The 14441-nt window shown below is 45.1% G+C and overlaps 2 protein-coding genes across 2 annotated transcripts in view; one reads left to right on the top strand and one right to left on the bottom strand.

Annotated features, from left to right (window-relative positions):
- The window catches only part of ZNHIT6 (zinc finger HIT-type containing 6), a 105270-nt gene extending 101696 nt beyond the window's left edge, over positions 1-3574 (top strand). The window contains exon 10 of the mRNA XM_049618477.1: positions 2993-3574. Coding sequence (XP_049474434.1) covers positions 2993-3009 — 17 coding nt within the window. The 3' untranslated portion in view covers positions 3010-3574. The remainder of the gene's footprint in view (positions 1-2992) is intronic.
- A 7268-nt stretch (positions 3575-10842) lies between these two features.
- CCN1 (cellular communication network factor 1) lies at positions 10843-13797 on the bottom strand. The gene is made up of 5 exons (XM_049618479.1): positions 13486-13797; positions 12972-13185; positions 12266-12622; positions 11919-12130; positions 10843-11801 (listed from the first exon to the last, which is right to left on the bottom strand). The coding sequence occupies exons 1-5, from the start codon at positions 13546-13548 to the stop codon at positions 11499-11501; spliced, it is 1149 nt and encodes a 382-aa protein (XP_049474436.1). The 5' UTR covers positions 13549-13797; the 3' UTR covers positions 10843-11498.
- Positions 13798-14441: the final 644 nt, after the last annotated feature.

Below are 14441 nucleotides of genomic sequence, written 5' to 3' on the forward strand. Positions count from 1 at the left end.
AGCACAGAAAGACCATGAATTACTTACTCACACTTGCCTATACAGAATGTGAGGACTCCTGGCTGTTAATGCCTTTTCTCGACATTCACTTTGATTGTGAGTGCAATTATGACAGTTCTTTCGTGTCCGGAGGAATAGATGAGGTTATGGAGCCAGCATGGAGCTGTCCCTGTGGCCTTTTGCTTGCATGTCACATTACCACAGCCTTTAAAATCCTGGACAAGAAGACTGCGCAGCTAGTGGTAAGGATGAGCATTATTCTAGGAGGAACCGGAAGCCATTAAGGGACTGGCCTCCTACCGGAATCTGACCTGTGGCGCAAACACAAGAGCATCAGATGGCAGTAACCAAGTTTTCCAGGTCGCTTCTCTCTGGGCTTTTTGCCTTTGCCACCGGGTCCAAGTAGTCACTGGGGCTGCCTTGGGTGACCCACTGGTGGGTCAGGCCCAGGCTAGGTCCTGTCAGCCTGAGGTTATCCTGTCATATGGAGGCTGTTGTGTGGGGGAAACAGACCGCTTTTGTCTCCTGGGGGTATGGTGCACTTCACCGTTTCCAGCTCATATCTGGTGATGTCAGTGCTACCTCACCCTGTGCAGGCTGGCAGCTCTTATTACTGTGCGGGTGGGGGATTTCCAAAGGTAACACCCATGGAAGGGACAGGTGTGTCCCCATCGCCAGGACAGGTCTCCTGTAGGTCCCTACTGAGGGCTGCTTTTCCTCTTCTCAGCCACAAGTGCAAAAGTGAAGACGCAAAATGGCTTTTAGTGCTCAGGTCTTGTCTGAGGCTGTACATTTGCTGACTCTGATAGTATTCGTAGGCTTTGAATACTTCGGTATTTTTCAACTTGGGACGTAATTCCAAACAGCCTCCTATTCATCCTTCAAAACTCTGTTCAGATACTGTGTCCTCTGTGAAGCTTTTTCTGACTACCCTCTGAACTCTCATATTCCTAAGTTTCTGGCACAGTTACAGTGCACTAGAATTACTTATATATATTACTATCTCTGCTAGATGTGCTACCCTTGAGACCAGGGACCCTGTGTCATTATTTCCTTTTTGTTACCCATGTCTAGCTGACCCATAGCCAATCAAGTGCATGTTTTTGTTTTTGTTTTTAATTTTTTTTAACGTTTATTTATTTTTGAGACAGAGAGAGACAGAGCATGAACGGGGGAGGGTCAGAGAGAGAGGGAGACACAGAATTCGAAACAGGCTCCAGGCTCTGAGCTGTCAGCACAGAGCCCGACGCGGGGCTCGAACCTGCGGACCGCGAGATCATGACCTGAGCCGAAGTCGGTGGCTTAACCGACTGAGCCACCCAGGTGCCCCAGTGAATGTTAATAACTGAGTTATATTCCTGCCAAATATTTGTTTGTTGGTTTATTCATTCACATCTAAAAGTACTTTCTTCTCCTTTGGAAATGGTTATTGCTACATTATTTATAAAACTTACAGACATCAAAAAGGGCCAAGTATAAAATCATCAGTTAGGATGCTTTTAGCTGTAAGTAACATTTGGCTTAACAGAACCAGCTTAAACAGTAGGAGGTTTATCATCACACCAAGCAAGAGGTCTGCATTTCAGGTGAGCCCAGCGCTGGGTGATTCAGCAGCTTAGTGATCTCTTTAGAGACTCAGGGGCTTTTCACCTTTCTGCTTTGTCATCTTCAGTGTGTCAGTGATGCCTCCTGCCTGGGCTGGAGACAAGTTATGCCCAGGAAAGACGAAAGGCATTTCCTCTCCCAGTCTCTTTTTATTATCAAAGGCCCTTTTCTCAGAACCTTTCCCTACCCCCACAGGATTTCTCCTTGAGGATCACCAATTAGGACCTATCACTGATAAGGGAATGAGACTCAAGTTGGCTGAAGCCAGTCCTGATGCAATCCCTCAGGTTAGAATGGCAACAGGGGATTTCCTTTCCTGGTCAAATGAGAGAGAGAAAACTTGAAAATGAATTATGGCACACCAGGGGCGCCTGAGTGGCTCAGTCGGTTAAGCATCTGACTCTTTTTTTTTTTTTTTTTTTTTTTTTTTACATTTATTTATTTTTGAGAGACAGCACCAGCAGGGGAGAGGCAGAGAGAGAGGGAGACACAGAATCCAAAGCAGGCTCCAGGCTCTGAGCTGTCAGCACAGAGCCTGACACGGGGCTTGAACCCACAAACCATGAGATCATGACCTGAGCCCAAGTCGGTTGCACAACCCACAGAGACAACCAGGTGCCCCCTAGCATCTGACTCTTGATTTCCACTCAGGTAATGATCTCACGGTTCTTGGGATCCAGCCCTGTGTCTGGCTCCACACTGTTAGCGTGGAACCTGCTTGGGATTCTCTCTCTCCCTTTCTCTGCCCCTCCCTGCTTATGCTGGCTCTCTCTCTCTTTCTCTCTCTCTCAAAATAAATAAACTTAAATAAATAAATGAATAAATAGATTGTGGCATATCAATAATACAAGGAAAATCTATAAAGCAATTATAGCGATTTTGGGAGAACTGCATATATCAACATTAATTGACTTTCAAGGTATAGTAAATGTAAAGCTCTATATATAGTCTAATCTTTTTTGTTCATAATAATAATATTAATAAATGCAAGTTAGTCGCTCCCCCAAATCTGTGAATAATACACATTATGCACTTAAAAGTATGTGTGTATGCATGTGCGTGGGTGCACGTGCATGTGTGTAAAGGGGAATGTTTCCTAGGGACCTTCGTTTTTGACAGTCTGTATTTCTTACAATGTTCTTGCATAAGTATGCCTTCCTTTTGTTAAGAAAAAAAACCCAGACATTAAAGAGAACACTGTAAATAGCTAAGTATCATTCTGAATGCAAGAAGTCAATTAAAGACATAGGCTCCTTTCCAAGAACAAACTAATTTGGAATATAGGAAGGACCTCTCTCAAGTTTTGCTCATGAGCCCAGAATTTAAACTCTCTCCATGAATGAGCAACGTTTTGTTTTTTGTTTTTTGTTTTTGTTTTTGTTTTTAGCTAGCAAATCTCCTTAACAGAAGATCCAAATTTTTACATGCTGAATCATTCTCTGTTTGCCGGAGAAGGGCGTCATCCTTGCAGTGGGATGCTGACGATCCTGACTCGCCTATAGAAAATCCATTGGCCCAAGTCTTCCCAGGAGCCACGTTGACACCAAAGAACCAGCCCCAGCTTCCCTGTAACCCAAGTGCTTTCCTGTGTCCAAATGCCCCTGTCAGAGATAAGCCTGAAGAATAAATCCTCTGAGGTCCACCTTCCACTCTGCTACTGGCTAGCTAACTATAACTACTTAGACAAGTTCTCAGTCTCTCTGGAGTTTATTGAATGTCTCTGAAAAATGAGTATTATTTATGTGACAGCACTTGAAGGAAGGACTTTGAGTCATTAAAAAAAAAATTGTAGACCAAAATCCTGGCTATGGGTTGTGATTCCCCTTGGAAGGCTCTTTGGTCACTACAAAAATGGCTGGTTAAATTCAGCAGAGGTTCGGGATGCAGGCTATATCTCTGATCAACTCATCCGGTGTCGGTGGGAAAATGTGACATGATATTTTACGTGGAATGGGTATACTTCTACTCAAAAATACACAGACCGTTACCGTAGAAGGAAGCTGGGAAGTGACGGCATGTTTATAGCCCCATGGCCATCTGAAATGAATGACGTGGCCTCTATTTTTCCTGTGCTTATAACACGGTTCCCGTGCTAAACATTACTTTTCTAAGCACTTCCAAGTAGTATTCTGGGTTGTGCCAGTAAAGAAAGAACCTGTGTTTTTTAAAGATCATCTCTTCCCCGCCCTTCACCTCCCCCAACCGCACACGTACACATACGTGTCTCTTCTCCTCAGTCTGTGCTGGTGAACAGCAGAGCACACGCTCCGAGGAAGCTGTAACACTGCTCTCACCATGCAGAAGCTGCCATGTAGAGACTGTAGTCCACTGCTGCAGATCTACGAATTTTTCAAAAGAAGCCAGAAGTTTGGACTTCTTAAAAAAAACTTCTCAGCTTTCAAATATTGGCAACAAAGCTCAGTTTTTATAAACCCTGTGCCAGTTGAACAAAACGTTGTCTATTGGCCCAATCCTGCCCCAGCCACCAGCTTGGGAATTCTGCCCTGGGGCGATTTAGAACAAACTTGCTTTCTCTTTTCCACGAAGATCTGGAGATGTTAGAACACAGTTCTCATACTCCTTCCAATTTATTCTTAGTTGGTACTCATTCATTGACCAAAACCCTTCAAGGAGCTTAAAATCTCATGGGAGCAGTTAAAGAACGAGTCACAATATAGTGGTGTCAGTGCTACAGTGAGGATTTGCACGAAGGGCCAGAAGAAGGAGTGCTCTTTGTCTCTCTCGGGGTGTGTGCAAGTGATGGATTGTGTCCTGCTGTATCTAGACAGATTTACAGAAAGCTTTTCTCTAGAGGTCTTATCAGGATCTCTCTCCATTCCCCCACCCTGCAGCCATCTTGACTAAAGTAGATCCTGCCAGTTCCGGAAGGACCTTGCGGTCAGTGTACCAGGAGTGTTTCTGAGAAGCCCACAAATCTGATTGATGTCAAACAAATGCTGGAGCCCTTCCCCACTCATGCATAAGCACAACGACAGGCCTGGGAACGTCTTGGGTACAACTAGCAAAGCTTTTACCTTTTCTGACTCTGCTCAGATTCATTCCATTTTATTTATTTATTTTTTAATCTTTATTTATTTTTGAGAGAGAGACAGAGTGCAAGTGGGGGAGGAACAGAGAGAGAGGGAGACACAGAATCTGAAGCAGGCTCCAGGCTCCGAACTGTCAGCACAGAGCCTGACGCGGGGCTCGAACTCACAAACTGTGAGATCATGACCCGAGCTGAAGTCGGCTGCTTAACCAACTGAGCCACCCAGGCGCCCCATTCATTCCATTTTAGAGAGTGGACATGAGCTTCTTGCCCCCAAAAGGGTCTACTACACAGGTACTATGATGGCTAATTTTCTGTGTCGTCTTGGCTAGGCTATGATGCCCATTTGTTTGGTCAAACACCAGTCTCAATGTTGCTGTAATGGTATTTTAAAGATGTGATTGACTTTGAATAAAGCAGATTACCCTTCATTATGTGGGTGGGCCTCATCTAATGAGTTGAAAGCCTTAAGACAAAACACTGAGGTTTCCCAAAGAAGAAGGAATCTGGCCTCAAGACTGCACAATAGAAACCCTGCCTTGTTTCCAGCCTGCCTGGCCTGACCTATGGATTTAACTTTTACCTGAGTTTCCAGCCTACTGGCTTCCCCTAAGGATTTTGGACTTGCCAGCCCCCATAATCGCATGAGCCAATTTCTTAAAATAAATCTCTCTTTCTCTTGATGCGTGTGTGTGCGTGCACACACATATACATATATCCTATTGATTCTGTTTCTCTGGAGAACATTAATATGGATAACCTCTTCATGGTACTTCTGAACCCAAAGTAAGAATATAAGCTGTTTCAAACACTAATGATCTATAAGACTCTGAACCCAGGTAGTGTGGGTGTCTTTGACTTCTCTTAATGGCTGAGATGAGAAAGGTATCACTGGTTATTTCAGAAATTTCCAACTCAAGCACCAAGGCCTTTGAATAGTTTCTGACCTATGCATCTTTGAAGAAACTACTGAGATGACCACTCCTCCAAGAAACCTCTCTCATCCCAGCTTCAGAGAGTTGGTAGCTTTCCCCTCAACCATCCTCTGTGCCCTATTCTACTTCTTATAATGTATTTTGTGCTATGTCGTATAGACTACTAGTTCTTCCCTCTGTAGTAATAGGATCTCTGATTTTTAGCTGGGGACGTGGCAACCCAAGATAGGAACTACACTTCCTAGCCTTCCTTGCAGCTAGGTGAGGTGAATTGGGGAACGGAGGCCACACATGGTGAACAAGATAGCAGAAGCTTTGGTCCCCGAAAACTTAGGGCATCACATCAGCCCTGTACAGCCTACCTGGATTTTTCACATGACAGAGGAATAAACCTTTGTGTTATTTAAGCCATTTTTTATTTAGCTTTTTATTTGCAGCTGAACCTAACCTTAACTCATCTTTGCTTACATGTATGTCCTCAAAGTGAAGAAACCAGGCTTCTTCATCAACTAGTCCATAGCGCTGTACGTGGAATATAGTGGTGCCAGGCAGGTGTCTATTGACTGGATGTATGAATAGAAGGACGGATGAATGAGGAACAACCTAGGGGAAAGCCCAAGGGGAGGTAGGAAGAAGACATTGTGCTAAGGGAGGGGTGCCTTCTACATAATGCAGTTTTAAGACAGCATTAATCTAAATTAATGAACATCTGCTTTATGCCAGGCACAGTATCAAGTGATGCTTTTGTAGTGGTGAAAAAGCCAAAAATCTCTCATCTCATAGAGGCTATTCTGGAAGGGGGAGACATAGTAAATAAGTAATATCTGGTGGGCCTCAGGGCCGTGGTGAAAATAAAACTGCTTGTTGTAATGAACTACTTTAGACTGGGTGGCAAGGGAAGGTCACTGAGAAGGTAACATTTATGCTGAGACCTGCATGACAAAAAGAAGTGTAGATTAAGGGACATTGAGGCAAGAGGGGCATTTGAGACAGAGGAACAGCTAGTGCAGAGGCCCTGAAGAGGCACTGATGTGGCTTAGTTCAAAGAGGAAAAGGCAAGTGGGATTGTGGCGGGGGTGAGTGGGAAGAAATAGGCATGGTCTAGGGCCTGTGTACTTAGTAAGGAGGGAGTTGAGTGTTATTTCAAGAGTAATGGGCAGCCATAGAGCTTTTAAGCCAAGGGTTGACGTGTTCTGATTCACATTTTTGAAGAATCACTCTGGTTCCCATAAGGAAAATGAATCTTTGCAGGAAACCAATGATGTTTGGGTTATGTATGCTATCCAACAAACAACACCCAAAACTTAGGGCCTTAAAATAACCAGTTAGTCTGCTCACTATTTTATGGGTCAGGAAATCTGGGAAGGACTCAAACGGCTATTTTATCTCTGATTCACAAGACATCAGCAACTGGAGCTGGACGATCTACTTCCAAGGTGGTTTCTTCGTGCACCTGTGATGCCCATGAAGATTCTCCCTGACCTTTCTCTTTCTCCTCATGTCTTCTTATCCTCTAGGGCCTGTCAATGTGGTATGGGCTTCTCACAGCCTGCTGGTCTCAGGATCATTGTGCTTCTTACATGGAAGCTCATTTCTAAGAGAAATGAAGTAAGAGCTTCTGGTCATCGCCACAGTTGGAACTAGCACCACAGTGCATTGCTTCCTGGATATTCATTGGTTAAAGCAGTCAAAGAGCCCAACCAGATCCAAGAGGGTAGAATAAACCCCATCTATGCAGTAAGGTCACATTGCAGAAGCGACAAAGATTAATTATGTGGGGTGGAAGATATTACTCCAGCCACCTTTAGGGAATACAGTATGTCACAAGTGAAGTCATTTAAGTAATTCAGGGAAGAGATGATGATGGCTTAGCTTTGGATGTTTGCACTGGGCATGTGAAAGGGGTGGATTCCAAATATGTGAGCAGAATATCTGAGCGTCGTAAAGCACTAACAAATGCGTCTGGGTACTTGCTTAATTGAATTGCACTTTATAAGATTAGGTGGATAAGTGTTGCCCACCACCAATAAAGTTAAGTTACAAATAAATCTGTCCTATCCATAGGACACATACATCATTGTCATGCTTCACAATGCGCCTTGTTTTGAAGAATGAGTTATTTAGGGCAGGGATTTAATGAGGCCCAGATATCGGGCTATGCAGGAAGATGAAAGCATGGACCTATAGGCTGAGATCCAGGGATTGCCACATCCTATAACCATGAGTACTTCAGAGAGGAAGAAGGGTCAAATAACATTACGGTTTTCAAAGGCTTCCTGGAGATGAGTGCATTGTGCATTTGCCTACAGAAAGACCCAAGTAGCTTTCACTTCATACATTCAGTGGCTTGGGGAGATGAAGTTTTTAAGGTACGGAAGTCAGTGCACCAAAGAGAGCATATGAAAAAGAATATTTATGGTGGAAAAAAAAGAGCTGGAAGCTATGGTTCCACTTTAAAACAGGAGAGATCCATCCAGACACTTGCCCAGAATCATCTAGTTAATTAATGGCAGAGCTGGTGCTAAGACTCCCAGTTCCAGTCTGGGATTCTTTCCCCTGCATCACCTGCCACCCTGCTCAGAACACAGCTTTGTTGTGTCCTGTGGTCCTACTGGACCCTTGCTGTGGCTCCACTGACTTACAAATAGGATCCAGAGGGCAGGAGAAAAGACGGTGTACGAAGCAAATCTAGTCTCTCTACTGGAAAAATAACTCTAAAATATACTTTGCTAATTTTGACTCTGTGGCATCTCTTTGTGGAGTGGATAACACATGTGTTTAAGTGAAAATCATCACAGTGAGACCACTTACGGTGCTAAATGTCCCAGAGACTATTTCTTAAAATTCACTGAATTCCTAAGATTCTGAGGTCACCCTATGACTCTCAGTTCTTACATCTCTATTAAAAAAGAAAAAAAAAAAAAAAAAACAGCTCAAGACCACCAGGGTCTTTTGGATTGGAAAGTAAGAAGAACACAAATCTTTACTGTATGTGGAGGGGCACATGTATATTATGATGCATGTTTATATATGTAACTTCTGTTTCATATGTGCAAATGCCTGGTGTTGGATTTTGTTTTCTCAATACTTGAAGTAGGCAGAGCTCCACACTGCACCTAGATAAAGGTTCCATGTTCTAATTTGCATAATTTTATTCTCACCTACTTTGAATTTCTTTACTTTTTTTATAGCCAAATAAAATGGACATAATTTGTACCTATTTGTCTTCACTAATTGAGCACTAATTACCACTTTATGCAGCACTCTTATTGTATTTACTACAATAAGGTTAACGACCCAGAGATCCAGTATTTTCCCATGTCTGGTTTTGTTTCGCATTTGAGCTTATTTGTATACCTATTACATCCCTACGCTCTTAAAGGATCTATAAAATATTACTCCTTGATCTCTATGTAAGAAGCAATTTGCTGGGCTTTAGTGTTGGAGGAAAAGACCTCAGGATTGGTGCCTGGGAATGTGAAAATCTTTCCCGTGAATTTGGATGTCTGCTCAACAAGATTGCACCACAAAAACCTCACACTTTTATTGTTTCGCGTGTTACATTGCACTGTTAAGTTTAACTGCATCGGAGAAGGCACAGGTGGTGTTTAAGTTCCCAAATACCTTAAAATTTCAATGCCTCGGGCAAGAAACAGACAACTGGGTAGGCACAAGTTGTAATATTTCAGGCAAGACATTGCCAAAATCAGAAGAGCCTTTGCCCATACATTTTACCGTCAAATTTCTATGAACCTTTATGCATTTCAGTAAGGCTTTTAAATAGATTCTTAGGCAGTGCTTTCCTGTAGGTCTTCATTAAGGCATTGATATTAAACTGTTTTGAAAAATCACTTTTTACAGGATCCCAAGAGCTGTCCCCCTTCTCTTTTAAAGCACTTTCTCGATACCTAAAAATTCAAGTACTTTCTTAACCAAGTGCAGACTGAAATATTTCACTATGGATTTGAACAGAAGCCAAGAGCGTCGATGAAAGGAAAACTTCTCTATAAAAGGTTTATTGTCAGTGCTTTCTAAAGAGGTAGATTCTTCTAAAACAGGCTACCAGCATTTTCACAAACATTGACGCAGCCCTCTCAACCTCTCCTAGACCTAAGATTGAGGTCCTTTTCTTTTAGGAATGCTCTGCATCTAGCCTTTGACCTTCTGGATAGCCAACTCTATCTAACTGCTCCCTCCTCCAGCAGCATAACGTATATTATAAAAAGGAAAGGGGGGATGGGGTAGCTCGGTCCTCACGCTATTGGAAAAGTACTTGAAATTCCTTGCATTCCTTTGCATTTAACAGCATGTTTACCTAATCACTGGCTTATTAGGATTAACACAAGTCATTGCTTCAAGCTCATTCAGTGAAAACAAACTGACTCCTATAGACTCCAAGACTTTTTTTCTGCTCCCAACTAAGGGTGGATCTTTCGGTAGTTCTATGCTTTCAGAACAATATTGGGAAAATATAAAGTTATAAACAAGTGACCTTCTATAACACATTATCCAACCAGACTTAATCTTGCCCATGAATTTAGATATGGGCAGCCTGGGTTATGGACTGTTTCATTCAAGTTCCTCTCTTCTTCCAAGGTGACAAGCATAATAGCCTAGTAATTAAAATGATAAATGACCCTACTATACCCACCTTACAATGATGGAGTGATGGAGACCCTTAGGCTTTGAATTCTTATGAAAATAAAGCATTATTATTTTTTTTTTAATTTTTTTAATGTTTATTTTTGAGAGAGAGAGAGACAGAGTATGAGCGGGAGAGGGACAGAGAGACAGAGAGGGATACACAGAATCAGAAGCAGGATCCAGGCTCTGAGCTGCCAGCACAGAGCCCAACGCGGGGCTCAAACCCAGGAACCATGAGATCATGACCTGAGCCCAAGTCGGATGCTTATCCAACTGAGCCACCCAGGCGCCCCATAAAGCATTACTATTTAAATCACAAATTTAGCTTCAGATTCCTTGTGCTTCCTAGGATGCCTAAGTGTTCAACATGTTTTAAAAACAGATTACTTTACATGCAGAGATTTTTCTCAACTGAAGATAAAAGCAGTCATTGTCTTCTTTTTGTAGGTTAGTTCCCTGCTCTTATCCCAAGCTCCTAGAACAGTTCCTGGCACAAAGTAGGCACTCAAGTAGTCCTGGTTGAATAATTGAAAGAATGCATAATACGCTAAGCTTTTGCCAATGACTTTGGATAGTCTCTGAAAATATCGAATACCACACACTCAGATATTAGGTAAATATTTCTTTATTAAATGATTAATTCCATAAATAAATTCTTTTCACTGAATATAAAATTAAAATCATTTACAAATTATTCCAGTATTACATTTCCCTTCCCTCCCCAAAAGCTACATTTCGATAAATAAAAACATTCAGTCTTAAAACACCTGATTTCTGTTTGCAGTTTAGAGTGCAGATAGCTGCCTCTCACGGTCACTCACAGAGTGTCCCCTTCAGGAAGGGATGGCACCCCCTCCCATTTACTTCTTTCAAAAGATGAAGGCTTTAACTGATCAACTAATCTTTTTTTTTTTTAACAATTGTAGAACCAAAAGGAAAAAAAGCCTAGAGAAAAATATGCTTACCAAATAATTTACAAACAGAAAACAGAACGTCATCAACAGCACAAGCTCCAAAATGAAGCAGTAACGTGGGCTCCAATATTATGAAGCGAAGTATTCTCCCATCGTGGCTGCATTAGTGTCCGTCCATCTGCACCAGCACACCTGGCAGTTTCAAAATACCTTAATACTACTCAAGAATGAGCAATGCATCCCTTCTACAATGAGTCCCTCACCCCCACCGCCCCCACCCATATCTCTGTGATTCTGGCACTCTTCTCCCCCCTCATTTGTTCACCCTCGCGCTGGAAACCCAGGTGGCATTTAGTCCCTAAATTTGTGAATGTCATTGAACAGCCTGTAGAAGGGAAACACCGCCTCGTTGGCATGCGGACAGTTGTAGTTGCACTTGCAGGACTGGATCATCATGACGTTCTTGGAAAACGTCTCCCCATCTTCGCAACGGAAGCGCATCTTCACAGTCCTGGTCTGCTGGGGCGTGCAGCAGCGGCCGTCCACGCACGAGCCGCAATACTTGGGCCGGTATTTCTTCACACTCGAACATCCAGCATAAGTAAACCTGACTGGTTCGGGGGATTTCTTGGTCTTGCTGCATTTCTTGCCCTTCTGTAAGAAAGAGGAAAGAAGGAGAGTTAGGAACAGTGTTTCTCTGTCTTGGAAGAGAGGTTCACATCTCGCCCAGCTGCCAGGCAACAGTCTCCAACAAGCACCACCGGAACTTACTTTCAGGCTGCTGTACATCTGCTGTCCACAAGGCCGCACTTCACAAATCCGGGTTTCCTTCACCAGGCGGCATTCAAGGTTGTCATTGGTAACTCGTGTGGAGATACCAGTTCCACAGGTCTTGGAGCACTGGGACCATGAAGTTGTTTGAACGATACATTTCTGGCCGTGTAAAGAAGGGTTGTATAGGATTCGAGGTTCCATTCCAAACGCTAGAGACAAACAAGAGGGAAAATTTCTCAGAGGCATAATGACACCAACAGACTCAAGGAGTCGTTTCTACAAAGCTTCAAACTAGGAATGAATGTATTTCAGTACAAGGTCTTTCAGGCTGAGTCTCAACTTACCTGGGAGCCGCTTCAGGGAGCCGCCTTTTCCAACCGCAATTAATTCATTGTTCCTGGTTAACTCCACCTCCGAGGCATCAAATGCCAGCCCCTTGCCCAGGAGGCCATCCCGGTCGTCCGCGGGGTCCTTGGCACCATCCTCATCACAGACCCACTCCTCACAGCACTGCCCGGTAACTTTGACTAGCCGGGGGTTGGGACAGCCCAAGTTGGGGAGAGAGAGTTCTTGGGGACACAGAGGAATGCAGCCCACAGCGCCGTCGATACATGTGCACTGATGTTTACAGTTGGGCTGGAAACTTTCCCCATTCTGGTAGATTCTGGAGTTATATTCACAGGGTCTGCCCTCTGATTGAGCTGCAAAGAGCACCGAAAGAGAAAGGGAAAAGAGGATAAAGTTAAGATTCCCAACCACGGCCTGAAACTCATACATATTTTCTGCTGTTAAATTCAATTTATGGTAAAGTTCCCTACAATTCCTCGGGGACTCCAGACCAGAACAATAAGTTAGTCAGGAATCACTTTTCCGTATGCGCTTTTCGTTGGGCCCAGACACACTGAATTGCATTCCAGACTGCTGAAATCATGTGCCTTTCTGCCAAGCTACCAACAACAAAGCATCACCATACATGGTCTCAAAATTACTAAACTTCTGGACTACGGGGACTATTATTTTTTTAAAGGGGCCAAACCACAAGCATCTTACCTCTGCAGATCCCCTTCGGAGCGGTGGAACTGGCGCCGAAATTGCATTCCAGCCCCTTGGTGTGGTCGCAGGGCTGCATTTTGCTGCAGTCCTCGTTGAGCTGCTTGGCGCAGACCTTACAGCAGCCGCAGCCGTCCCGGACCAGCCCGACTCCCGGGGCGCACTTGGGCGCCTCCTGGGGGCAGTGGCAGGCGGCAGGGCAGGTGGAGAGCGCCTGGAGGGGGGTGGGGGGACAAGGCACGCGTGAGACTCGGCGCGGTTAGTAGACGAGCCCAGAGAAGGGAGGGTTCCTCCGACCCTGTCCGCAGGGGGTCTCTGATCCCATCCAACCCGGCCACCCTTGGCGGCTGCGGCTGCCAGCAGGCCCCCCGACGCGTCTCCAGGGGGGCTTGAAGAAAGAGCTAACCCGAAACGCCCCCGAACTTTTTAGTTTAGTTTTCTCTGCGGGGAGCAATCTGGGGAAAGGGGAAGGGCCTGGAAGAGCGGATGGGGAAGCGGAGGCAAAAGAACTCACCAGCCTGGCCAAGTGGAGAAGGGTGACGGCGAAGGCGAGCGTCCTGGCGGTGCGGGAGCTCATTGTGGCGCGCAGGAGTCCGGACGAGCGCGGAAGCAAAGACGCCGATACACGGGTGCGCAGCAGTCGAGGTCTGGTGCGTGGATCCGGGAGACGGGACAGGCTCCGGTCCGTGCGGCGGGGTGGCGGGCCCGGTGGCAGGAGGGCGAGGGCTGGGGCGGCGAGCGGGCTGCAAGCGTCCTTCTCTTGAGGTCCTTCCCGAGGAGGCGCGAAGGGCGCGGGTGCTGCTCGGGGGCGCTCTCGCTCGCGGTCTGCCCAAGCGTCCAGAGCCCGCCTTTTATACGGGCCGGCCGCGGCGCCGCGTGTTGCAGTGACGTCGGCTCTGTCTGCGCGTTCCAGAATTCTCAAACATCTCAGGAATGCTGGTTGGCGCGGGCTGCTGCCAAGCGCCTCCCCTGGCTCCGTTGCACCTTTTTTTTTTTTTTTTTTTTTTTTTTTGTCCTGGACCCGTCTAGAAAACAATCTACCGTTTTTTCCACTTTAAATAATGACTTCGATTGGGAGGGCTCTTTCTGGCGTGATGGTGGTGATGGTGGTGGAAGGGGCAAGGGGGGGCGAGTTCAAAACTTTGCCTGGACTGGGAGGGTGGGAGGACCTGGGAGGGAGGAACAAAAGTGGTTTTGTTTGGTGATGCCGAGTTGACCGGGCAGCCTTGGAAGCCCTCACCCGGGAAGGCAGCGAGCTGTTTGCTTGTTTACAAAGAAGGTGAGAGTCAAGTTATCTATGGAGAGGCGAACGGGGAGGGGAAGTGTGTCTGTGAGCCAGGAGTCTATTTGTGGATTTCATAGAGGCATGCTCGAATCAAGTCCCAGCTTTGGTATGGTGTTTATTAGCCAAGTTAAGTGTATTGCAAATTAATACCCGCAGTGGCATTTATGAATGAGAGGGGGGAAAAA

Source organism: Panthera uncia, assembly GCF_023721935.1.
Source record: "Panthera uncia isolate 11264 chromosome C1 unlocalized genomic scaffold, Puncia_PCG_1.0 HiC_scaffold_4, whole genome shotgun sequence".
NCBI classification, from domain to species: domain Eukaryota; kingdom Metazoa; phylum Chordata; class Mammalia; order Carnivora; family Felidae; genus Panthera; species Panthera uncia.